At 40.1% G+C, this 26,566-nt stretch overlaps 1 protein-coding gene across 2 annotated transcripts in view; it reads left to right on the top strand.

The window, feature by feature from the left end:
• CDKAL1 (CDKAL1 threonylcarbamoyladenosine tRNA methylthiotransferase) overlaps positions 1 to 26,566 on the top strand; it is a gene marked incomplete at its 3' end in the record, with an annotated part of 657,220 nt that overhangs the window by 606,123 nt on the left and 24,531 nt on the right. For both annotated transcript variants that reach the window (XM_082848483.1, XM_082848484.1), the window contains exons 14-15: positions 15,220 to 15,303; positions 18,295 to 18,459. In XM_082848483.1, the coding sequence (XP_082704609.1) occupies positions 15,220 to 15,303; positions 18,295 to 18,459 (249 nt within the window). The remainder of the gene's footprint in view (positions 1 to 15,219; positions 15,304 to 18,294; positions 18,460 to 26,566) is intronic.

Genomic DNA, 26,566 nt, shown 5'->3' with positions numbered 1-26,566 from the left:
AACTGTTATCAACACTCCTCACCAGCGTGGTACATTTGTTACAAGTTATAAGGGAGATACATGGGAAGTCTCTGGATCCGCCTCTCAATTTTGCTATGAACATAAAACTGCTCTAAAAAAATAGTCTCTAATAAAAATAAATAAATAAGGAACTATGTGAAGTAAGATTATTACAGCTGCTATTTGTTATGAAGGTGGTAACAGAAAAATGCGTTTCTTCTATGTCCCTTGGAATAAATTCGAGAAGTAAATCCTTTGAGAATAACCTCACTGATGACTTAATTCCAGTTTACAAAAATATAAAAAACAGATAAAAAAAGATATTAAAAAAAGATATAAAAAACAGTGTGGAACAAAATAATTTAAAATATGGTTACAATCTACTGAAGGAAATATCCATGTCTTATTATAAACACATTTATAGTCTAGGTTCATAATTTAAATATTCAGGTCTCTTTTTTTTTTTACATACACAGTTATTGAAACATAAAAGCAAAATTTTTTAAATTTTTTAACTTTTAAAAATTTAAAATTTTTTAAAAAGTATCAGTGCATGACAATCTAATTGCAAAAGTATAACTATGTACTTGTTAAAAGAGCTGGTTCTGGGCTTCCCTGGTGGCGCAGTGGTTGAGAGTCCGCCTGCCAATACAGGTTCGTGCCCCGATCCGGGAAGATCCCACATGCCGCGGAGCGGCTGGGCCCGTGAGCTATGGCCGCTGAGCCTGCGCGTCCAGAGCCTGTCCTCCGCAACGGGAGAGGCCACGGCAGTGAAAGGCCCGCATACCGCAAAAAAAAAAAAAAAAAAAAAAGAGCTGGTTCTTTCATTCATTCAACATTTATTGAGCACCTGCAGTGAACCAAGCATGGTGTTGGCACTAGAGATATAGCCGCAAATAAAAGAAACAAAATCTCTGATCTCATAAAATGTAGAATCTTGTGAACTTGCATCTAGGTTATTTATTTCCCTTAAAAAATTTTTAAGGTATCAGCTTGCTCAAGGTAAGTAGGATATTTTGCCCTGCTGTAGTGCTATATGTATGTACTGTTCTTAAACTTCCCACTGTCCTATGTACTGTTTCGTAACAGAGAATTGTTTATTATTATGATTCTGATATGTTAATAAAGAAGTCCTCATTTGCAAATAACTGTTTAATATGTAATTAAGATCTGGCAGTTCTCTTAAAAATAAAGACAGTTAAAATGCATAGTCACTGGCCTGCTGTATTAAGTATGCAATTGCAAGACATTAAGTAAGGCATATCCTATTTATCACTTTTAATGAATCTTTCACCCTAGTCCCACTGTAAGCCCTTGATGGTATTCCTGTTATCCCACCCATATGCTTCTAAAGGCATTAACTGTTCATGGGTCTGTGCATGCCCCAGTATAAAATCAAAATCTCTAGTGTATTTTTGATCACATATAAGCAAGCTTAAAAAAAAAAAAAATTATCATTACCATATCCTCATTAAGATGATGGGCCCCTGACCATATCCTGATGTTTGCTTAGCAATCTGAAATTCATGTATGCAAAAGGAATTTTTCTTATCCTTTTGAAAGAAGAATGATAAATATTTATATAGGCTTAACTCTTTCAGGCAGGCACAGGATCATGTTTTAGAAGTGACAAGAAGCTGCTCAGGTTGGGGGTTTTTTTGTTGTTGTTTTTTTTAAGCATAATTCATCTTTCCAATAGCTACTGAAAAAATGAATTGTGGGTTTATCAATATTGGACAGTTATCCTCCTTTCTTCCCATTAAATATGCTTTGTCTTACCTCTCTGAAATCCTTTTGAGTCATGGCTTTGAAAAGGGAGCACAAGAGTTATCTCTGCTTTTGGGGCAGGATTCCTCAAGAGAGACGACAGCAGGCCTAGCAAGACAGCTGAGCTGGGCTCCGTAAGGTCCAGGCCCTGCAGCCTTCTGCTTTGTTAACCTGTTTAGCAACAGTCTATGTACATTAAATAATCCTGCCTCCATATGGTGTTGCTTTCTAAAACCTATGCCTATTCTGAAGCAGTAATTGGATAGAGCCCCAAGATAGTTTTCTACTTAAATTTTTCTCTTGACTCCTTCAATCAAGATATCCAGCAGAAATGTTGAACTCATGAATGTGTTTCAGCTCACAGAGCTACCTTCTATAGTAAATGAAAGATGCATGAAATTTGGGAATATACTCCTGGCGGTAACAGGAGTACTATCAGCTGTAATGCCAACAGTAATCCAGCTTTTCCAGCACATATACTGACTTCCAAAAGCTAGGTCATTAATCTGAGGACAACTCAAGATTCAAGCCAGGTAATTATTTTAATTGTTTCTTCCAGACAGGTAAACCGAATCCCCAAAATGTTACTCCCATTCATTCTTCCACAAAGCCTTGCCTTTGGCAAATGTTGTTAATCCCAGGCTATGTGTCAGCTCTGGAAGTGAAAGGAAGGAATACTGGTGATGAGACCAGTGCCAAGCTGTGCAGCAAGGGCCAGCCCCTGGCTGTGTCCATGGGACACTACTGCTGCTGCCACCACAACCACTGCCAGCAGACACTCCCTTCCCATCGTGTACTCTTAGCCTTCACTGCAGGACAGACACCTTGCTGGCCCTGCCTCCTCCATGGATATGTGGACCAGAAGTGGCCTTTCAGGTTACTGGTTTCAACCCCCTTCCCCCTTTTTTAAGATGAGGAAACTGAGGCCCCAAAGTGAAATGATTTATTTGGAGTCAAACAGCTAGTTAGTGGCTGTTGTCAGTGTGATGTCTGTGTGTCTCGGCATGTTCCTCCTTGGGTTAATCCTGTATGGGACTCTCTGCACTTCCTGGACTTGGGTGACTGTTTCCTTTCCCACATTAGGGAAGTTTTCAGCTATTATCTCAGGCCCTTTCTCTCTCCCTTCTCCTTCTGGGACCCCTATAATGTGAATGTTGGTACATTTGATGTTGTCCCAGAGGTCTCTTAAACTGTCCTCATTTCTTTCCGTTCTTTTTTCTTTATTCTGTTCCACAGCAGTGATTTCCACTGTTCTGCCTTCCAGCTCACTGATCTATTCTTCTGCCTCATTTATTGTGCTGTTGATTCCTTCCTAGTGTATTTTTCATTTCAGTTATTGTATTCTTCAGCTCTGTTTGGTTATTCTTTGTATTTTCTAACTCTTTGTTAAAAACTTCTTGTAATTTCTCACTCTGTGCATCCGTTCTTTTCCTGAGTTCTTGGATCATCTTTACAATCATTACTCTGAACTCTTTCTTGGGTGGATTGCCCATCTCCACTTCACTAAGTTGTTCTTCTGGGGCTTTATCTTGTTCCTTCGTCTGGAGAATGAAAGGCTTCTTGACTCCCTGTTTAGTACTTTTTAAGCTCTTCTCTTCTTGGCCAGGGTTCTGTCTTAAAAGAGAAGGAAATTGTACCAATGTACCCAGATACCTTTGTAAGATGTCAGACCAGTAGACTCGGACTGTGGTGATTACCAGAGATCTAGTTACTGACTGGGAATTAAAATACCAAATTGTTGTACTTTAAAAGATAAAGCAGGATAGACTTCATAATAACGTGTTGTGTTGTGTTTGAATACTACTTTTTGGCAAAACTTTAAGGTGGAAATAGGCAAGAAGGTAAAAAACAAAAACAGTGTGATCTATTAAACAGGAGAAGTGGGAGAGAGGATTTTTAAAAATTCACTCTTCCTAAAGGGTGGAAGGTGGAAACCAGCTCTTGAATGTTGAGTAGTTCACCAGAGAGAGAAGGACCTTTTAAGATTTAAGTGACTTCTCAAGTTTTATTTTAACTGTGTGCTGCCGTGTGCAGATTGTGTATAGCACCAAAATGTCTCGCCCCACGTCTGCTGCCTATGATGTGAATGACCTGAATATTCTCAAGGTCTCTCAGTTCCTGCAAGGCAGCGACTTTGCAGCAGTGTGGACAATCCAGGCACACTACATGGGTTCAGCAGGCTTTCCCAGCTACTCAGTGCATTGGCTCAGTTTTTGCTCGAGTCTCTCTAACGATTGCAGAGGTTCCTGTCCACCCCTGTGATCAACAGCTTTTCCTAGGGCAGCTCACAGACATGGCAGTATTTGGGTTTAAGTAGACTCTGTAATATTGTGTTTGGCAGGAGAGACCATTAAAAAACAAAAATCAAAGCAGCCCTCATAACTAGGTTCCTTTTTGAAAGGTTACTGATCAAAAAATATAGCTCAGAACTGGAAATTGTTTGGTTTAAATAAATGCATCCTTTTCTGTCTCCTCCCCACTCAATCCTTCCCCCAAAGTGGATTGATATGAAAAAGTACATAGGATTACTTGAAGCTTTCATCTTTCTTAGTGATCACCCTGGAAGAATATTTTTTTATCCTTGGTTTAAGTAGAATCTTTTATTCTTGGTTTAAATTGATACAACAACTACCCACGTGTTCACCGGCAACCTCAATTTCCTTGTGTTGGATTTCATATATTTTCTCGGTTGTCTATCATCAAGAGGAGATGGGGAGAGAGGATAGGTCTGAAGCAGACTGCTCTCATTTAAATTCCATGATGTATGTATGTATGTGTGTGTGTGTGTGTGCGCGCGCGTTCATGCAGACGCGCACATGTGCATGCACACGTACTCAGGGCTAATTACTGGTTGCGATAAATTTGGTCGAATTTCAATTTAGCTTCATTAACTCTGAGACAGGGTAGTAATATCAAAGGGGAAAAACAGAATAAGTGAAGAGAAACAAATAGATCATTTTCTTTAAATAAAGATATTTTAGGGGGAACTGGTATTCATTTTTTAGGTCATCATTGCTATTTCTCAATATTATATACCTATAAACCGCATAGTAGGACTTGGTGTGCTTGAAGAAGCTACATTTTCACAGCAGGAGAGGAAGCAGAATAAAGCATTGAGATGCAGGTGCACAGTAATACAAGTGGGCTCTTTCCCTGCAGCCCCAGTGCCTGGGCAAGAAAGCAGAAGCTCTCAAGCCCAGCTCTCAGGGTCTCCCAGAGCTAAGCCAAGAAGCATAGGGGCTGGGGGGGCGGGGAGCAGGAGAGCATAATTGTTATTCAGTCTTCTTTAATGAGATGTATTGCCCACTGCTGAAAGGTTGTGGCGATGTCTTTTGTTATGCTAATTAGGCACCATTAGAGCTTGGCTGTCTTTGATTTCTGCTTAATCCATTCTGCTTCCTCTGCCTCCATCCCGACTGGCAAATGGTTGAAAGATGGTGGGTGTACTGCACGTGTTATTTATTGCTCACATCTATGCTGAGTTCTCTGGTAATAGGGTTGGTAACAAAAGATTTATCTTACCGAAGGCGGTACCTATTTTGGACATTCATTTTGGCTTTTTAAAAAATGAAGTTGAGAATGGTCTGTTTCTGCCTTTTAAGTTCAAACACCATTTGCTTTTGCAGCCACACAAAATGGGAAATGACAGATTGGGAAATTTAGGTGGCCTCTTTTGGTTGCTTGGATTGCCCGAAAAACAATAAGCAAGTTGATCATGCCTTAAGCTTTTGGAGAGGCTAGGGTCGACCAGAAGAATGGAAACAAGATTAATTTAAAGGTCAAAAAGAGAACTCTAGCAGTTCAAAATTCCTACCTACCTTTAACAATTTATAGATACGTATGCATTCTTTCCTAAAATTAAAGCATTGCATTTACATGATTAGTGCAAATTTAAGGGTATTTGTGGTGAGTTTAAAAAAAATGTTTTAAATGATCAATCTGGTCCTTAAAATAGGGAAAGGGGGGATTTCTGTTAAATTTTTTTAAACTACCTAACAATGTTTTAGGGCAGCGCTGTCCAGTGGAAATGAACCATAGATGTTATTTTAAATTTTCTGGTAGCTATGCTAAAAAAAGTAAAAAACAGTTGAAATTAATTTTAATATATATTTTATTTATATATCAAATATATCATCATTTTGTTGACCTACAAGAAATAGGCTGCCATTTGTTTCTCCGATAAAAATGGGTTTATGACGGATCAACAGAGAATTGCAGTTTGGGGTCTACGACCACGGTGAGCCCCATGCAAGTCCCCACACAGCAAGGAGAGAACTCTTTTAAAGAGGGGAAAGGAACTTAGGATGGGTATAGTAAGCAAAGAGTTCACTGGAGGAACTGAGAGTTCAAAGCACTATTGTGACTCTTCATTGGCTGAGTTGTTTTGGTCTCTCATTAGCAGAGCTCTTGCCAGGAAAGAAGAGAAAGTCTTTCTTCCTCTTGGGCTCCGCAATCCTCATAAAGCACAGGACTTCCTGTTCCGGCCTCCCGACTCTAATTTCATTGAGGTTTCTGTTGATTAATTTTTACAATTTCAACATGCGTGTAATCGATATAAAAGTAATGAGCTAGTTTATACTCTTATTTAAGTTTTTGAACTCTGGTAAGGTCTTTACTCTGGTGTGTGTTTCACAGCACATCTCAATTTGGATTTGCCATGTTTCAGGTGCTCCCCAGCCACTTGTGGCTGGTGGCCACTGTACTGGATGGTGCAGCTTTAGATTAAGTCATTAATTTACCACATGCCTAAAAGCAACTGTCAGGATAAAATCCATTTTTAAAGTTATGGGTCTTCGTTGCTACGCACAGCTTTCTCTAGTTGCGGCGAGCGGGGGCTACTCTTCATTGCAGTGCACGCGCTTCTCGTTGCGGTGGCTTCTCTTGTTGCAGAACATGGGCTCTAGGTGCACGGGCTCAGTAGTTGTGGCTTGCAGGTTCTAGAGCACAGGCTCAGTAGTTGTGGCACATGGGCATAGTTGCTCTGCGGGATGTGGGATCTTCCCAGGCCAGGGCACAAACCTGTGTCCCCTGCATTGGCAGGTGGATTCTTAACCACTGCGCTATCAGGGAAGCCCTTGAACTGAATGATCTTTTAATTCCACCACCCACACAGCTCTGAATTCATAATTCAGAAAATTCACATTTAGAGCCTGCGTGCACTAGAACCTGTCCATCTTCTCCTATAAATTAGTATTTGAAAAGAAGCCTTCTTTCCCCCCAAAGAAAATTAGGTGTCCTGTGTACCACATCCACACCTTTTCTCTCCAAATGTCTGAATCTTTGAATTCTTCCAAGTCTTGTATTGTTTTGATGAAGTATGTGGTAGTATAGGAGACTGAAGGTGCCCGGTGCTCGGTGCTTTTGGAATGAGGGCTTTGGGCAACTGTGAGGTGAGTTCGCAAGTAATTACTGCACATCACTAGATTACATGAACACTCACTCTCTCTCTAAAGCTCAGCTGCCTGTCTGAGTTTGTAATTTGGATTATTTATTGTGTCATCAGTGAAAATTCTAAAGACACTTTCCAAGAAGGTAGTCTGTTTAATAGTTCTAAGATAAAAGGATGGTCACCTTTGTGCCTATGTGAAACGCTCATCAAAGAAAATTGGCCCAGACTTGCTGAGTAATGATTGATAGGGACCAATGGGAAAAGATCAGGAAGGTAGAAGCAAATGGAGGTAATTGTTCAATCTTAGAATTGAAATTTTAATTTAAAAAAGGGTTCCACATACATATCCCATACTGGCCCCACTTGGTCATCCCATTAACAAGATCTCATGAATAGATATTACTGGCAACATCTGGTTTTAGGGCTTTTGGTAGTTTTAAATGTTGAGCAGTTTCCTATACTGCCTGGGCATTGTAGAGCTTGCCTAGTGTGGGAAAAAATAGAGGTAACATACTTGCGCCAGAGTCTGTGATAAGGAAAGGCAACTTGTTTGAGTTTGTTAAGAGAATGTTCTAGAATACCAAAAATGTACAGGCAGGTAATTAAAACTTGGCTGGTTTTCAAATTGGAAGTTCAGTCAGCGCTCAGGTACAGGTTTCTAATGCTGCAAAGGGATCAGGTCAGCATTTGTCATGTAAGCATTTGCTGTCTAGAATGACTTTTAGCAGATCAGTAAAGCACTGTTACTGTACTGTTATTGTTGGCTGTCAACCAGCAGAAGAAAATGGCTTTGTTATTAAGAATGGCATTTGCCTCCAACTGGGAAGAGACTCCCTTGGGTTGCCTTTCTCTTACTGGGGTGGGCTCATGGCTAGAAGAAAACCAGCCAACAATTGAAGACAAAAGCACAAGGGCCATCGTTAGAAGAAATGTCATAGTCTTGATTTGATTCAACAGAACCACCTTGGGTCTGGTCTTTGTAACTTTCATCATTGCTTTGGGAGGAAGGACTTTCAAAAAGCCAAATTGTTTTTCAGTTTTGCTTTGGTGTTTAGGTTATTTCTGAAATGTGAATAAGGAATAATAAAGCCACTAAGATACTCATGGCAATTACTAGATAAACATAAATTAAACACTTCAGAGGTATGGATATTCTACCTTAAAGGAACATTCTTTCCCTTTTGAACACTTTTAATTCTAATAATAATTATAGCTAAAGAATGTGTGTTTCTTCACACAGAGGATAGTGTTTTTTTAAAAATCTAATAGAATGTATTTTCTGTCATTGTTTAAGAGTCGGATCCAAGTTCAGCCCCTTTCACAATGAACTGTCCCACATCTTCTCTCAGGAATCCTTAAGTAGACCAGTAAACTGATGGCAAGCATTTTGAATACGATGGACTTAGAGGCTCATTACTTGTTTTCTATGCTGTCATCATTTTTGACACACATTCCTGTGTCATGGCCCTATTTCATTATAGAATGGCGTTGTGGAGTAAGGATGATATTAAATTTTAATGTTATTGCTATTATTACTGTTGACTATTTTTAGCATAAGGATGCCTGCTTCTTTAATTCCAGCTTCTGCAGGGCCCGAAAACAGAAGTGTGCATAAACAGTCAGGAAAATTACTGTATACCGTGGAGACCCAGCCTCGCATGTTCTGCCTGTTGTGAATGATGAATCAAAATGGAAAGGTTATCATTTTCATTAGCTAGGAAAGAACAAGACCATACTTTTCTCCAAGTGTAATTACAGTGGTTCACTGGCAACATTACACTGCAGTAATTAGTCTAAAGGTGTATGTGAGGGCAGGCTTTTGCACAGACACTAGAAATATTATTTCAGAGTTTAAGGTCACAGCCTTGTGTTTAACATGTTCCAGGCAGCTTAGGGAAAAAAAAAAAAAAAAAAAAAACTAATTTGACTGGAGGTAAAGAAAGACATTTGACATTTCCCAGAGTCATGCATTCAGAAACCAGTCAGGGAGAAAAATTGTATTTTATTATCTACAATAAAAAAAAAAAAAAAAAAAAAACTTAGCTGCAGAAGTAGCATGTCAGAATATTGTATAGGATAAACATAGATAAAATTTAAGTTTATTAGGAATGTACTATAAATAATTATGAGAGCTTTTGATATGTGTGTTTTAATCTGCATTTTTCCACCTAAGGCAATTGGACAGAAAAATTAATTGCTAGAAACTTTTCAGGGGAAGCAAAATAATTCCTCTGCCTTCTTATAACTGTTTTCAAGAAATAAATATTTCTCTTACACAGGTCTTCTAATATATATCTGTCCTTGTGAACGTTTTTTGGATACTCTGAGTGGTTATATTGAATTAATTAAAATCTCTCTAACCTAACCCTTCAGAGTAAAGTGAATTGCAGTTATTTTCTAAAGCCACACCTCAGGCTTTCTGTTTAAGTAAAACAAAAGTGAGAAGAAGGGGGAAAAAAAAAACTAGTTAAAAGTAAGATTTACATAAAGTTTATACTTTAAAGCCATATATGGTTTAAAAGAAACTCTTTGCTTCTTCTAGTTCAAGGAATACTTGTACAAGTAACATTTCTTACTGGGTTAAAGGTAAAAGCCCAAGTACTCTTAATGTCTTTGTTAAATTTCAGTATTATCTGCCTGTCTTGAAGCAATTCTTTTTAGTTTCTCTCTTTAAATCCTTAAATAGCCATACAGAATATTGTTTGTTTTAGGACAAATGGAGAAATAGAATGTGCTTGAATGAACATTCATTCAGCAACCAAATTCTGTTGGAAACCCCTGCTTTTGAATGCAAGTGTGTATTTTCTGTGTGTTAGCTGGCCATATGGTTAGAACTGATGTTTCTCACCACTTCAGGCACTCGGGAAATTCGAAGCATAGATGTGACACAAATAACACAGCCAGCTGATTATGTAATGTACTGTAAAATCTACCCCCAACTTGAATTTTAAAAAAACATTGCTTTTTGTTTGTCACAGATGTTTCTCTGCTCAAGGAAAAGCCATGCACTGCAGAATCAGAGCCGTGATGTTGTACGTTTTCTGCAGCTAGCAATTAAATAGGAGACATCAAGTAGCAGGAATGCTTCCAAGACTTCTTTCTGCCACTGAGCAAATCACCGCATCTTGCTGGACCTCAGTTTCCTCTGTGAAATCAGAGATTTCTAAGCCCCCTTCATGCTCTTACCTTCTTTGTCTATTTAGGGGAATAGGGTCTTTCTTTTCTCCCTTTGTGGTTTGGAAAAAAAAAAGCATAAGAGCTTTTCTCATATCTTTTCAACAAAGCCTAGAAAGTTCTACTACACTCCTTTCATAGTGGGGGCTGTAGTTCCCATCACCTCTGTGAGATCAGCGGTAATGCAGGAACCTGTGGACTTTTTCTGTACCTTCTCTTCCTTCAGTGACCCAATCTGTGAAATGGAGGGAAGGTTTTTACAAGACTATTTCTATAGTTCATTTTTCATCAAATGTATTTATGAAGTCAGGTTAAAATGTACTAAGTGAAGTTCTGCACATCCTTGGAAAAGCTACTGTCTTCACTGACATCTGATGAATAAATTACAAAGTACATCTAGGTTGTTACAGTAGGTGCCAGGACTGACAGCCACTTTGAAAAGTCCTGACAAATGTCCTGAAAGTCAAACTTTGTAAATGGAAACTGAGTTTCCCATAAAAGTGCAGGGGTTTTTGTATTCCCAGCCCTAGTTCTTTTTTTTTTTTTTTTAAATAAATTTATTTATTTATTTTTGTCTGTGTTGGGTCTTTGTTGCTGCTCACGGCTTTCTCTAGTTGTGGCGAGCAGGGGCTACTTTCGTTGTGGTGTGCGAGCTTCTCATTGCGGTGGCTTCTCTTGCTGCAGAACACGGGCTCTAGGCACACGGGCTCAGTAGTTGCGGCACACGGGCTTAGATGCTCTGCAGCATGTGGGATCTTCCTGGATCAGGGATTGAACCCGTGTCCCCTGCATTGGCAGGCGGATTCTTAACCACTGCACCACCAGGGAAGTCCCCTAGCCCTAGTTCTTAAACTCTAAAATGCTCTAGAAATCAAAGAAGCATTTTATTTAATCAGCTATAAATTATATACCTGTAAAGAAAATCAGAAGGAAAAGAGATTATTTTAAAAAGGGGTTTGTTGGGAAGATTTTGACAGGATTCTTCGGGTTCAGGTCACTAAATAGCTTTATGAAAAACGTTGTAAATGTTTCTTTGGTGGGTATCAAGATCACGTTGTTACTTTAAGTGCAGCAAGAAAGTACCTGTAATTTGCAGAGGGCTCTCAGCATACATTTACTGTGAAAAAAGAGACAGCCTGGATTTAGAGTACCTGTTTCCTTCATCTGAAACCTTGTGAGCAGACCAAATCTACCATGAATGACGACTGAGAACTTTGGAACTGAAAGGTCCTCTAAAAATCAGAATCTACTTCCTCTTCAGCCCTGCTCACGTCTCCCCAGCTCCATGTCACTTCTTCCAAACTCTCATTTTTTTTGTGAGGAAAGCAAAGTCCCAAAATGTAGCCAAATCTCTTTTACCTTAAAAATAATCTACCCAGACCCATGTCCTCTCACCCTACTGTCCAGTTTGAATATGTGGCATTTGATGGTGTTGAATAAACCTTCTTCCTCTTCCTCTCCCCTGGGCTCTGCTAGAACTGTGCATTCCTGCTTCTGACCATTCCTTCTCCCTCCAAATAACTTCCCCTTTTCTTCCTGTGCTTGAAAGTTCCAGTTATCTTAAAATCACCCTCCAGACCGACCGACCATTCTTTGGGTTTACAGTTCCACTTGGATCTTAATCATCCCTGCTGAACAGCCATACTGTGCTACCAGTCACAAAGCTTATGGAAACCATTATTTTCAACCTCCTCTACATTCTCAAAATATATGTGTGTGTGTGTATGTATACAAATATATATATTCTATAAACTCAGGAGTTTGTTCATTTTTTTAATTACTCAAGCAATCTTGTTGTTAACTTCCTCTTCAAAGGGCTTGTCTTAAGCCAGTGATGTAACCTTGCATTCCTGCCAGAGGTTCCAGCTGTTAGGGAAGGTTCTGACAGGGATGGTGAGTAGCCCAGGAAGCCGCCTTCTCAGCAGAATGTCAGCAGAGAGTAGATGTTGCAGAATCTCAGAGAAGACGCAGTGTACACCCATCATTCTCTAAGGCAAACTGGTCCCTCTAGGGCAGTGGTCGCCAGCCTTTTTGGCACCAGGGACCAGTTTTGTGGCAGACAGTTTTTCACGGACTGGGGGGCTGTAATGCGAGCAATGGGGAGCAGCAGATGAAGCTTCACTCACTCGGCCCCCGCTCACCTCCTGCTCTGCGACCCTGTCCGTGGCCCAGGGGCTGGGGACCCCTGCTTTAGTGGATTAGCTCTGCCTTTAGCATAATAGAAAGCTGGGTGGCTGTAGTCCTAGTGGCCCAAGGGTACCTGTTGCCCTTTTTCTTCTGAAGCCCTGCTTTTTCCTCTGAGAACAGGACTTCCTTGCTGGATAGGAGAGGCATTCTTAGGTAAATCAGGATGATTATCCTAAATCTTGTTACGTGGTCTTTAACCATACTGGGTTATTGAGTGGGGCTGGGGAGAAAACACTTGGAGAGTAAGGAGGTGACTCATTTAAAAAAACATTTGAGGCTAATAATACGTTTGGCCCGTAAGTTTCCTTATTGTCACCAAGGCAAAGTTGCCTCTTCCAGAGTTCCAGCTGAAACCCACCCCCCATCCCTTAACTTCCTTGTTGTTTTTATTTATTTATTTTTATTTTTTTGGGGGGGGTGCCTCTCACTGCTGTGGCCTCTCCTGTTGCGGAGCACAGGCTCCGGACGCGCAGGCTCAGCGGCCATGGCTCACGGGCGCAGCCGCTCAGCGGCATGTGGGATCTTCCCGGACCGGGGCACGAACCCGCGTCCCCTGCATCGGCAGGCGGACTCTCAACCACTGCGCCACCAGGGAAGCCCCCCCCTTGTTGTTTTTAAGGTTATTTGAAACAGTTGATTCTCTTAAAGGTCATATTTGATCATTCACTTCATTGCAACTTCATTCTTAAAAAAAAGTTCTGCGTAGAGCATTTATTATTTGCTTTTGTTGGATTTTTTAGGGGGTGGGGATAGACTGCATCAGTTCTTCATCAAAGTCCTATCTTGCTTATGCTCACTTGTGCTCAGCAGCCTCTGGGGAACTTTAAGAGCCTCACCAATGAGACAAAATCCATAGTTGAGGGGACCAAAAGGGTGACTGGAGAGGTGTTTGCCACTATAAATTACTGCCCATGGCAATTTTCCTGAATCCCTTTGGCAAATAATAGTTAAATACTCACATGCAAATACTTCTCTGATGGTTGATGGAAAGCCCTGCCCTCTACTGTATAAACATAGCAAGTCTTTCTAACTCAATATGTATATATTACTGTCATCGTTATTCTCTCCAGATAAAATGGAATAGCCCAAAGATGATTACTACAACTGTCCACATTAATTCCAACAAGAGGAAAAAAGCGGCATACGTTTTCAGTGGCTCTGCTCTCTCGCATTGTTGTTAATTTCCTGAAAACTTAATGTTAGATGAAGTGTAATTGCAGATTTCCTTAAGAACCATTGACAGATACTTATCTTAAGTTATAAGCAACTCGCACTGTGAAATGTGTGCAAACATTCTAAGTTTCCTTCCAGAAGAATATACTTCTGTGAAACCCAATATTCATCAGTCTTTTTTAATAAACAGGGCCATTAAAGCTCAAAGTAGAAGCTGGGAGTAGTTCTTTTGTTTCTCCTTGATCTTTAAAAGAGACAATAGTGCGGGAACTTTTCACTGGTTTTCAAGGAGTGAACTAAGTTAAGTGTTTGATAAGTATCCTAGAGACCTTACAACCTTCGGCTAAGGGAGCTACATTTGAATGAGAGAGTGAAAAAGAGCAAATTATGGTGTATTTAGGTATTAGCATTGTATAATGGACAGAAGAGTTTGGTGTTTTTGTTTTTTTCTTTTTGTTAGGTGGTCTATTTAGTGCAGCTGTGTTTATGTTGCCTAAGTGGTAACTGCCTGAACATGGTGACAAGTCCCTACATATGAGAATAGGGATTTCGTTTAAAAGATCTTGCCAACATGCTTTAACATAGAGGGTTGTGTTTATCAAGTAGCAATGGCAAAAATGATTCCAGGCACAATCATCCAATACAGCTGGTTTGCTAAATCAGACATTTTGACAATGTTGTAAAAAAAAAAAAAAAAGTAATGATACTTTAAATGTTGCATTTCACAGTAGAATAAAGTTGGAAATAGTAGACTGTTTTAAAATGGTCACATTGCTTTAACCAACGTTTTGGCTGATTTAACTTCTTGGTTATTAAAAATGCATGCTTAGATCGTAAATATAGATCCTGTAGAGAATTAACAGTCCCCTATTTTTGCTGTCTTTCTCTTAAAAAAATAAAATGAATATGGGGTCATGCCTGCAACAAAAAAGAGACATTTGCCCATGACAGAGAAAACGTATATAACAAGTAAATAACTGAATTAATCAGTAATTTCAGAATTGCATGTAACGTGTGAAATGTTTAGGTACGGGGACTTAATGACTAGTTTTTAAGGCATTTTCTTTAGTGTTACATCCCTCGTAACTCAAATTAATGTTTATTACCACTTCATATTTTGCCAAAATATTTTCATGAATTTGGATTAGAAGCAGCTTGTTCTGACTTGTTTTGCAACTTTGTTTCAAGAAAAACAAAGTGATACTTAGAAGATTTTTGTATGTCTTAGAAGCCTTTAATTATCTAACTTACGTTGAAGAAGGAAATAAGATCAAGTTTTGTTTCATAGTTCTGTAAGAAAATAAGATTCCGTTCTACACTAATTTGATATTACTACATAGATAATAATGTCTTTCTGAACATTTGAATCAGTGACTCTTGCATTGGCTGTTAAGTAGCTGGCAATCTGGAGTCTACTTTAAATTCAAGGAGACACGACTTACGGCCCATAACTGTTTGGGTTGGCATTTCTTTTGGATGCTCAGGTGTTTGCCCTGATCTCTCCTGTTTTTCTCCCCTTCTCTCCACAGATTGGTGAGAGACAAAAAGTGTTAGTCACAGAAGAATCTTTTGATTCCAAGTTTTATGTTGCACACAATCGATTCTATGAGCAGGTAAGAGGTACTCCCACGTTCTTAGGGTTTCTCCAAAATGAGAAAGACTTCTAAAAGTCAATCAATTTAAGCGAAAGAGACTTAAAGCGGGGGCGGGGGTGGGGAGGGAGGTGTAGAATCTTGTCGCAGGAAGGCTATTTTATAGCATCAAGCCAACCAGGCTAACATGGGGCTTATCTCTGTGGCTTAATCTCCAGAACATGCTATACGAAGGAATAAGTGTGTTTTAGTCCCCATTCATCTTTGACAGGACCCGCCTCTGGCTTTGCGGAGTTTGGAACAGGCAATTCTCACTGCCAAAATCCCCACAGCCTGGCAACGTGGAGGGGAAAGTTCTGTCCAGAAGACAGGAAGGATGTCTGTGCCGGCGACATCAGCCTGGAAGGGCAGGGATTTCCTGTCCCTGTCACAGCACTCACACAGGCTTCTGATTGGTTGGTCTGTTGGTTGGCTTTCTTAGTTTTGTTTAGTTTCAGGTGTTTTGTTTTTTTGGGTTTGTTTTTTTTTTTTTTTAACTTCCACATTGATAAAAAACGCTGGGGGCAAAGGGAAAGGAGTCTGTTCGTTGGACTCAACTCAAGTTGGGTGAACAACTCTGGAGACCAGCATAAGGATCAAACCAACTTCACTACGAGAGTTTTCTTCGAGGCCAGCCTGAAAGGCTTCCCACTCCCTGCCCGTTAAAGTCGCGTGCTTTGCCCCACCAGCAACCAGACTTCTATTTTAGCATTTGGGATTCCATTACCCCAGGTGGTAAAGCAATTCAAGAGCGATTGAAGAAAACAGTGCCTCCTTCGGGGGCCATGGACCCTGGGAAGGGCCAAGGAGGAGGTGTAACATGCCCCTCCTGGTGAGAGACCCTCACAAGGGCACAGGGATTTCATGGGTCATCCCTGGATCGTATTCGCTTTTCTTAATATCAAGTGAGTTTTCCTACTTTTCTTTTTTTTTTTTCCTACTCTCATCAAATGACAAGTGAAATTTTTTTCTGTGGGTCACGGCTTGGGAAGGCTCTTCAGGCCAGCCTGGGCAAGTCACGTAAAGGATGGACGAGGGAAGCCGACTGCCCATGTTAGAAAGCAGGGAAGCCGGAGCCGGAGGGGCCTCCAGCATGGGGCACAGACTGGGCACTGGGTCCTCAGGGAAAGTGGGGGAGCTCTTCATGGCCCAGACCGAATGTGCCCCGTTCGGTCCCCAGTAGAGACTACAGCTGAGGATGGATTCCGAACACTCCATGTCTGAGCTGAGTCTGTCTCTTCCCCGTTTTCCACCTCAGTAATTGACTCCAGAGAGCCATTTTCCTCTTCAGGCCAAACTTCTGCTCAGCCCTCTGGAGGAGCTTGATTGTATCTTGGTTGCCTCTTTCCTCTCCTTTCTCTTGCCATCTGGGTTTTCGCCTCAGCAGGGAACTTTTTTCCCCTTCATTTTAAAGGCGATGGCATGCCTCATTAGCTGTTTCCTCCAATTTAAAGCAGTCGAGCTTTTTCCAATTATTAAAACCGGAGGGAAAAAAACACCGAGCCCTTCATTCAGATCAAGACAGCAGATCAAGGAGAGTTATTTTCCCCGAGAATAGTACCAGATCTCCCAAGGACAGTTTGCTCTAGAGATTTTCTTGTTTTATAAAAACTGATTTAAAAGGGCCTTCATATCCTGATACTAAAGCTTTTTTAGTCCATTTGCTTGCCGCGAGTAATCCACCACCCAGGTGACCTTTCTTCCTATACTTTGATGAAGCAGTGTTCTCAGTGGTCATAAAAAATCAGACTCAGAAAGACCAAGATCCGTTTCTGCCTCTCGGAGAAGCTGGCTGTGGAACTTCTGGCTCTCATCTGATTTTTCTTTCTTTCTTTCTTTTTTTTTTTTTTTGGTCTCTAAAACCAAGCATATCAAAGATTTCATAGGAACTCTTTTTCTAAAAAAAGATGACTTCCAGAAGATCGTATCTAGATATCAAAGTATTGCTGGATTAGAATTAGTCTGTTTATTTTGGATTATGACTTGAAAAGATTGGCAAGGAGCTCCAGTACTGAAATAGAAGTGTGAGGGAGACATAATACATACAAACTACCTGTAAGTCCAAGAGGAGGGGAAACATTTGCTCGAGGTAAACAAGTACCTCCGTCAGTAATCGCTAGTGGAAAGGGACCATCTGACAGTTTCCTGTGAGCCAGCCAAAGTACCCTTCAGAGGAGCTGGTTCTGCGTGGAGGTAGAACTAACAAATACATGCTTTTCATAACAGAACGAAAGAAGTGAATGGCAGCCATCAGTTAAAGGAGTCATTTAGCTCCAAACACCAAGGTTTGGGATATTGAAAAGGTGGCTTTGAAATATTCTTCCTCTTCCCCCAGAACACACACACACATGTGCACTTGCACACACACACACATATGCACCCAGACATGCGGGCCTTTATTTGAAGTGGCTGCTCAAATCCTGACTCTGACAGCAAACTTGGAAGGTATTAAAAGTATAAAGCTTTCATCAGTGTTGTCCCAGTTTTCTTCATTGCCTGGGACAGCCAAGAGTCGGATATCAAAGGCCTGTCCAAGAGTGACTGGCGGATGCCTCGGGCGGTTCCAGGCCTGCCTTCCACGTGCCCTCGGACCACAGGCATCCCACAAGGAGAAAGCGCTGTCTATAACCCCTTACCCCTCCCAGAAATGCCTTCCCTTCCTGCTAGATCCCCAGGTCCTTGAGCATCTGGAAGATAGAGCCCACTTAGGATGGGATCCCCAAAGAGAAAAAGGACATTAAGGGACAAGTGAGGAACTCTGAATAAAGTATGGACTTTAGTTAATAGTAATACACCAACATTGGCTCATTAATTGTGACACATGTATCGTACCAACATAAGACGTTAATAAGAGGGACACCGCGTCTGGGGTATACCAACTCTCTGTGCTATCTTAATAATTCTGTAAGTCTAAAGCTGTTCTAAGATAAAATTTTATTAAAAATTAAGCCTTCTCTCATTTTTTTTTTTAAGGTTTTAGTGCCAAAGAACCCCACATTCATGGGGAAAATGGTCGAAGTGAACGTTTATGAATCAGGAAAACATTTTATGAAAGGGCAGCCAGTTTCAGATGCCAAAGTATACGCGCCATCCATCAGCAAACCATTAGCAAAAGGAGAAATCTCAGGTTTAACAGAGGTGAGTAGAAGATGCTTTTCCTCTCTACCCTGCTAGTAAAACAGCCGCTCTGGAAGCACAGTGATTTCCCACCATGTTTCTGTTATCATTTATAGTTCCCTTTTTATGTATGCATGAGGCTTTAATCCTTTCTGACAGATTGAAATCTGAATTAGAAAGATGCATTTATGCTGATGCCTATAGCTTTGCTTCTCTGCCTGTGAAGGGAATAAGCTGTTTCTGCTTCTAGGCTAGAAACAGAGGGCAAAAGCCATTATTTTCAGGTGAAAGATTTAACACGGAAGATGATCTGATCCAGTATGTTTCTGTGTCAGTAGATCCTCAGTGGAAGGGGGTAAGGAAAGGATAAGTTTTGTGCTTTGCAAAGCTGTTTGTAATATAGTAAAAACGTACATACAGTTAAACAGGCATTAAACCATGTCAGTATATGTGGTTATGGTGCCTTTCTCTAGGGTGTTAGCTGAATATCTGCTTGAGTAATGTGGAGTGAAAATTAAACATTTTTTTTCTTTCTATAAAAAAGTAACCTGACCCCTATTTTATACCTTGGTAAATAAGGCTGTTTGCCAAGCTCTCTCTTACATTTCATTGAGCTACAGCTGTAAAAGCTGATGGAGTGTGAAATGAAAATGTGTATCACATTTCTAAGCATCATTTGATGTCCTTTCTTCAGCACAATTGTGAAGTGCTCCCCAAAAAAGTATATAGCGATGACTTAACATTCAGAACAATGATGAGTGATGTTTATCTGGCTATATAATTCTAAAATTGTTTAAATATATGTATTATCTTTTCACTCAAAAGAAATGTCAAGGGCATGTGAGTTAAGCTTTAGGAATCATGACAAAGAAGTTCATATTATCTATATTCTCGCTTATTGTGGTGGTGGACTCTGCAATCCAAACGTGAGTGACACCTCTCGTGAGCTTGACGAGGACATGTGAAGAATCCGTGTGTATAGCCATCTGACTGATTATGGAATGACGTAGGCCAGCCTTTGTCAAAACACTGCCAAGGGTGTCATCCTGTTCAACCAGGAGTGAACTCTCACACTTGATAAGCATAACCATTAATGTTTGCTGTTGTTTAGAAAAAAATCATACATCATACGTGGGGCTTTGGATGGATGGCCAGGAAGGAACAGTGTAATCCAGCATTTAAATTATATTGCTAGAGATTTGGCTTTTGACATGTTAACTACTACTTCAGAAATTTTTAAAGGAAGTGGCTTTTAAAATTTTTTTTCTGTTTTTCCTCACAGTGTGTTTTACAAGGTTGATTTTAAATCGCCACAGTGAAAAGGATTTTATGACAAATGGCAGTGGTGGGCAAATTATTATTTCAAGACCCTGCCTGCTTTAATTCCTTCATGTAAGCCTATTGAAAAGGGTGGTATTTTTTTTTAACATCTTTATTGGAGTATAATTGCTTTACATTGGTGTGTTAGTTGCTGCTGTATAACAAAGTGAATCAGCTATACGTATACATATATCCCTATATCCCCTCCCCCTTGTGTCTCTCTCCCACCCTCCCTATCCCACCCCTCTAGGTGGTCACAAAGCACCGAGCTGATCTCCCTGTGCTATGCAGCTGCTTCCCACTGGCTATCTATTTTACATTTGGTGGTATATATATGTCCATGCCACTCTCTCACTTCGTCCCAGCTTCCCCTTCCCCCTCCCCGTGTCCTCAAGTCCATTCTCCATGTCTGCGTCTTTATTCCTGTCCTGCCCCGAGGTCCTTCAGAACCATCTTTTTTTTAGATCCCATATATATGGGTTAGCATACGGTATTTGATTTTCTCTTTCTGACTCTGTATGACAGACTCTAGGTCCATCCAGAAAAGGGTGGTATTTTAAAACATCACATTAATAATACACAAATAAGGAGAAGCAGTGCCCTTTCACTGGTTCCTTAACTGTAGTGTTGCTTTCTAAAGGGGCAGAGCCCCATTTAAATCCTGTGAGCAGCTTTTTCCATTCTCCTCTGCCTCCCTCCAGCCTGGGAAATGGTGTCACCAGTTCTCTCAACAGCCCTCCTCTGAGCCGGCGTGACCCAAAAGCCCTATAGGTGAGATGAGGATAAAGGTCATTTGACTGCTGGCCCTGCTGGGCCTCTAGGAATTATAGTTTGATTGCATGCATTAGGCCAAAGGGTTAGGAATATTGATTTGGGCATTTACATTAAGGGAAACGTCAGGCAAGTCCTTTATCACCATTTGAGACTTCACGTAAATTAATGAACATAGCTTTACGCTTCATTATTTGTCCGCTTTTAAAGATGTGCCAAACTCGGGGTCAGAAATCCTTCCTTAATGAATTTGTCCTGGTGTTACAACTGTTTTTGCTAATGATATGAACAAAAATAAATTAAGCAGCAGGAGAACAGCTTCCATTTTTATAGGATTTAGAAGTAGATGATAGAGGTTATAATCCTGTCTCAGGCATTTTGAGTCTTTGAGTTCTGACAAAGGTGCCGGAACTCTGCAGTGGAAACAATGAGCCTCGCTCTGTGGATGAAGTGTGGCCCTGGAAGCAGTTACACCTGAGTTTGCATCTGGACTTGCCAGTCACCCTAGGCCTGTGACTCCTCTGAGCTTTAGTCTGTTAAAAGTGACAATAATGTCTGCTTCATAGGGTTGTTGAAAGGAATGTATTCAATAGTGTATGTAAACCACCTAAAACTATTTTGGGGACGTAGTAAATAGTTACTAAGTGGTTATTTCCCTTTCCCCCAAATCTAGCTTCTCTAGAAAGAGCAGACTCTGCAGATGACCGTGGTACTATCAGCTTTGGTCTTGTGATCACGCAGTGCACATTGCATTGGAGTGGGGGTGATCTATTAGGGTAATTTATTCAGCGCCAGAGACACCAATCCCGTCAGAATTTCTATCTTCTTAAATTTTCTAGGCTTTTTCTGAGTTTTTCTAGAGTAATAACCTCCTCATACACACTTTGTAAAGAAACCTAGTAAGGCCAAAGCATCTAAAGCAAAATATTGTGTAAAAAAACATTTTCCATAGTAAGTGTATTTCCTTAATTGAGAATTTTAAGATTATTCTTTAAGTATTTATCCCTATGCTACTTTGGACTTACGTTGTCTCAACTTAGGCACTGTTGACCTCTCCTGATAAAACTGGTGAGAGGTACAACAGACTAGGGGGAGAAGCACAGGCTGGGTAGGAGTTACGAGGTCTGGATTATAGGATTCTGGCATTTGCAGTAACAGACTCTTTGACCTTTTGTATATCACTTAGGTTCCCTGGACCTCGGTTGTCTCTAAGACTCTGTGATTGAAATATTTCATTTGACAAAAATGGATTGAATGCATACCCTGTGGCAGGGCTTTGAATTCTAATTCTGTTCTGTAAATATTAATAAAAATCAGGCCTTGTTATTTTCAAATAATAATAGTTACATAAATGCCCATAACATGGTGGGAAAGGAAAGCTATAGTAAAGTCAAAAGGTTACTGTCCTCTCAGAAATTATATTCTAATAAAAACAGCATATAGTAATATCTTTTTATGGTTATTAACTATTCCTCTTTTCAGTTCAGTTAGAGGGATGGAGGAAGAGAGGAAGGGGAGAGTAGGATAGAGAGACAAAATTAGTCTGGTTATTTTTAGGGAAGGTGGCAGCCAAAATGCCACCTCTAACCTAATAGGGAACATTTTAAAACAAATATCATTGAAGGGTAATTAATTTCAGAAAAAGGTTATGTAATAATTATCCAATGGAAGGCATTGTAGAGTTCAAAGAGGTAAATATAAATCAAAGAAAGGATAGATCATGCCCTTTTCAATGGAAACTGTCAGGCAACCTTGTTCTTAGGAGGAAGAAGAGATGGGAGGAAGCAGGGGACACATAAATTTTCATAGACGTTCCAGGACAGTGATTCTCAAGTGTGGTCCCCAGACTTGCAGCATCAGCAATAAATGGGAACTTGTTAAAATGCAAATTCTTGGGCCCCAGCCCAGACCTGAGCCAGAAATTCTGGGAAAGGAACCCAGTAATCTGTTTTTTAACAGGTTGTCCAGGTAATACTGATGCAGGCTGAGGTTTGAGAGCCCCTCTTTCAGGAAAATGATTCTCAACTGGGAAGGAGTGTTTGATATTTGTGAAAACAGTATGTTTAGTGAAAAGGGCCAAAAGAGTAGGAACTTGGGGGGAAAACAGTTTTACGATGTTAAGCATGATATTTTTACCATGTTCTCTCGTGGAACCTAAATCTGTGTTAACATATCCAATTTAATGTGATGATCTTTTTATACAGTTCATGTTTCTTGGAAAATTACTGTGCTGTTCAGGCTTTCCATCTGAAGAAAATCTTTGGGTAAACAGGACCTAGTGTCACCTGTACCAAGATCCATGACTATTTGATAATATGAAAAATCATCTGAGAGCTGTCATCAAAGAGCAGGACCAGAAAGCGGTTTTGCTTTAACTCTGTTCTGGAAAATTTCAAGCATGTACGAAAGTAGAGAGACTAGTATAATTATCCCACGTACTTATCGCTCACCTTTAACAATTATGTCATCTCTGCTCTTATTCACCCCCATCCCCCTCTGATTCTTTTGAAGAAAATCCCATTTACCATTTTATTTCATCAAGGTATATATCAGAAAATCTCTCTGAAAGATGAAGACTCCTTTTAAATTCAGTATCAAACCTAAAATAATTAGCATCAATTCTTTATCCAGTTCATGTCAACACAGTGTTCAAATTTTGCAGTTTTTTAAGCAGTTTTTCTGAATCAGAAGGCAAATCAGGTCCACTCATTGCAATTAGTTAGTACGTCTTGTAAGTCAGTTTTAATCTATAGGTGTTCCCTTTCTCTCTCTTTTTTTCTCTTTTTGTATTGCAGTTTATTTGTAGAAGAAACCAGGTTGTTTGTCCTGCAGCATTTCCCACAGTTTGGAATTTGCTAACTGTATCCTCTGATACAGGCTTCTCTGTTCCCCACTTGTTTTATACATTGGTAGTTAGATTTAGAGGCTTAATCAGATTCAGGTTTGAGTTTTTGACAAGCTTACTTTGTGTGATGCTGTGCGTTTCCATTATGAGGCGTAGAATGTCTGGTTGTCTCTCTTTATGTGTCAGTGGTTGATGAGCACTGCCTAGATTCATTGAGTCATTAGGGGTTTCAGAATGTGGCGTTCTAATTCTGTCTTCCCTTTCTCACTTATTAGCTAAAAGCACTTCCATGAAGAGAAACTTTGCCTTATTCATTTTTGTTTACCCTGAGGTACATTTCTGACAGGAAAGGTGAGATAAAGGCTTGATGTCTTTCTCTCTGTTGACCAGTTTTAAAACTTTGAGTTGATTCTGTAACATCCTCCAAAAGTAGCCAATGAGGGGTTTTTTAGTATTATTATAAACTTATGGATTTCGCATGTTTGATATGGTTTTATCCATTGCAGTTATTATATTTAATTGGTGCTCAAGTAGTGCATTTTTGGAGAGTGGAAGCTCTTCAAATTACCTCCTCACTCCTTTGACACAGCTCCTGAAGTCTGATAGTTTCTTTGCTTTTTGATGTGACAAGATGTTCTAGGCTCATTCTTTGCTCCAGACCTGGAATCAGCCATGTCTCTAAGGAGCCTTGGTTTCTTTTAGTTAAACAAATGATATTTAGAGCCTACAGTGTGGGCTATTTAATTGGTCATTATATTTATACCTTTCAGCAGGTAGAGCTACAAAATTCCCCCCCCCCTTTTTTTTTCAATTCATAGTAATGCTCCCATCCAGGTCAAATTCTGAAATTTTCTGTCCTGCATCTGTAACTTCTTTCTTCCATCCCAGTTCACAGTAACACAGCGTAATTATTCATTTGCTTTATCCTATAATATTCACGTAACTGCCTAATAATAACTACACCAACACTATCACCAACAATATGATTACTGAAAGCAGTTTAGGTGGTGGTGGTGGTTTTTCCACTAGTTTTGTTCATAGAGTGCATCCCACTAGGGATGTACAGGCAAAGAACGGTTCTAAAGGCACCTGAACTAATTCTCCATATAGTTATGCCAACAAATCAGTACATAAGTAGGAGTATTCATTTTCCATTTCTTTGAATTTTTAACACTTAATTTTGTTTCATAATTATGTAAAATACTTTGCAAAATCAAACCTACAAAAGTGTGTTCTGAGAAGTCCACCTTCTACTACTCCTGTCGCTTCCACCCTGTTTCCTTTCTTACCTATTTAAGGAACTGTTTTTGTTTGTTTTAGTTTTCAGTTTATTCTTCCAGTGGTTTGTCTTAACAATGTAAACATTTATATATATTACATACTTTTTATTACCTTCTTCTTAGATAAATGGTGGATACTTTTGCTATTTTCACTTAGCAATATATCTTGATGGTTACTGCCTAACTGTATATAGAAATTCAGTGAATGTTTCTAATGATTTTTCTTAGGCTGTTAAACAAAATACCTGAAACTCTATATTGCTCTAGCACCTGAGTTGAATAATATTACCCTGTATGAAACCCAATACCCTTTTGGTCAAAGAAAAGACAGACAGAATTACCTTATAGAGAGCACTGGCTCCTAGACCTACAGGAGCATAGGGCTTCCCTGGTGGCGCAGTGGTTGAGAGTCCGCCTGCCGATGCAGGGGACGCGGGTTTGTGCCCCGGTCCGGGAGGATCCCACATGCCGTGGAGCGGCTGGGCCCGTGAGCCATGGCCGCTGAGCCTGCGCGTCCGGAGCCTGTGCTCCGCAGCGGGAGAGGCCACAACAGTGAGAGGCCCGTGTACCACAAAAAAAAACAAAAAAACAAAAAACAACTTATCCAAAGTCACAAAATTAGAAGGTGGGAGAGGCAAGCCAGGATTTATTTCCCGGTCTTACCAATTTCCAAGCCTGTGTTCTTCTTTTTGAATTGTGGTAAAATACATATATAACATAAAATTTACCATCTTAACCACTTTTAAATGCACAGTTCAGTAGTGTTAAGTACATTCACAAGTTGTTCAGCCCATCTGCAGAACCCATTTGTTTCATCTTATAAAACTGAAAGCCTGTACCCACTGAACAACTCATTCAGCCCTGCCCCTGGCAACCGCCCTTCTGTCTCTGAGCTCACGTACGAGGAATCATAGCAGTATTTGTCTTTTTGTGCCTCGTTTCTTTCACTTAACGTAATGTCCTCAAGGTTCATTCCTGTTGCTGCATGTGTCAGAATTTCCTTCCTTTTGAAAGCTGAATAATATTCCATTGTGTATTTACACAACATTTTGTTTATCCATTCATCCTTCAGTGGACACTCGGGTTGTTTCCACCTTGTGGCTGTTGTGACTCACGCTCCTGTGAATGTGGTTGGACAGATATCTCTTTGAGATTTTGCTTTTAATTCTTTTGAGTATATACCCAAAAGTGGAACTGCTGGATCACATGGTAATTTTAACTTTTTTAGGAACTACCATACAGTTTTCCACAGTGGCTATACCGTTTTACATTCCCCCCAGCAGTGCACAGGGGTTCCAGTTTCTTTCATATCCTTACCAGCCCTGATTATTTTCTGGTTTTTTGGTAGTAGCCATCCTGATGGGTGTGGGATCAAGCCTGGGTTTTTAATCCCAGGCCTATACTACCTTTCCTTTTTGAGTTGCAGGAGTCTTATTTGACAACTTCTAGACAGCTGTTTCCTTTTATGTAACAGAGAAGCTTACACTAGGTACAAAAAAGGAGAGAGAAAAAATGATGAGAAAATGGACAGTATTAATCATCTCTGTGTTCTGTTAAAAGTGGTTCGAGTTGTGAGTTTACTTAGGAATACATGGGAATGTGGGCGCTGCTGCTGCTTGATAAAGACTAACCAGATTTACTGCTGAGGTTCTTTCTCCTTTTACGGCCCATGTTATAACAAATCACTTGAATCCTCCCATTTCTAGGATCGATACTTAAGAAGTCAGAGCTATTTTGTGCCTGACAGAAGAGAGGGAAGAAGAAAATTCTCTCCTAATTCTAAACTTAAAAGTAGTCAGTTTTATTCCAAAGTTTTCCTCTTATTAGTTTTATTCCTAGTCATAGAGAATTGCTTTAAAAAAAGAAGAGGTAGGGTGGCTTTGTGAGAAGAGCTCGAGGTTTGGAACCTGTC

Source organism: Leucopleurus acutus, assembly GCF_964270905.1.
Source record: "Leucopleurus acutus genome assembly, chromosome: 10".
Lineage (NCBI taxonomy): Eukaryota > Metazoa > Chordata > Mammalia > Artiodactyla > Delphinidae > Leucopleurus > Leucopleurus acutus.
This window is presented reverse-complemented; position numbering and strand designations above follow the sequence as displayed.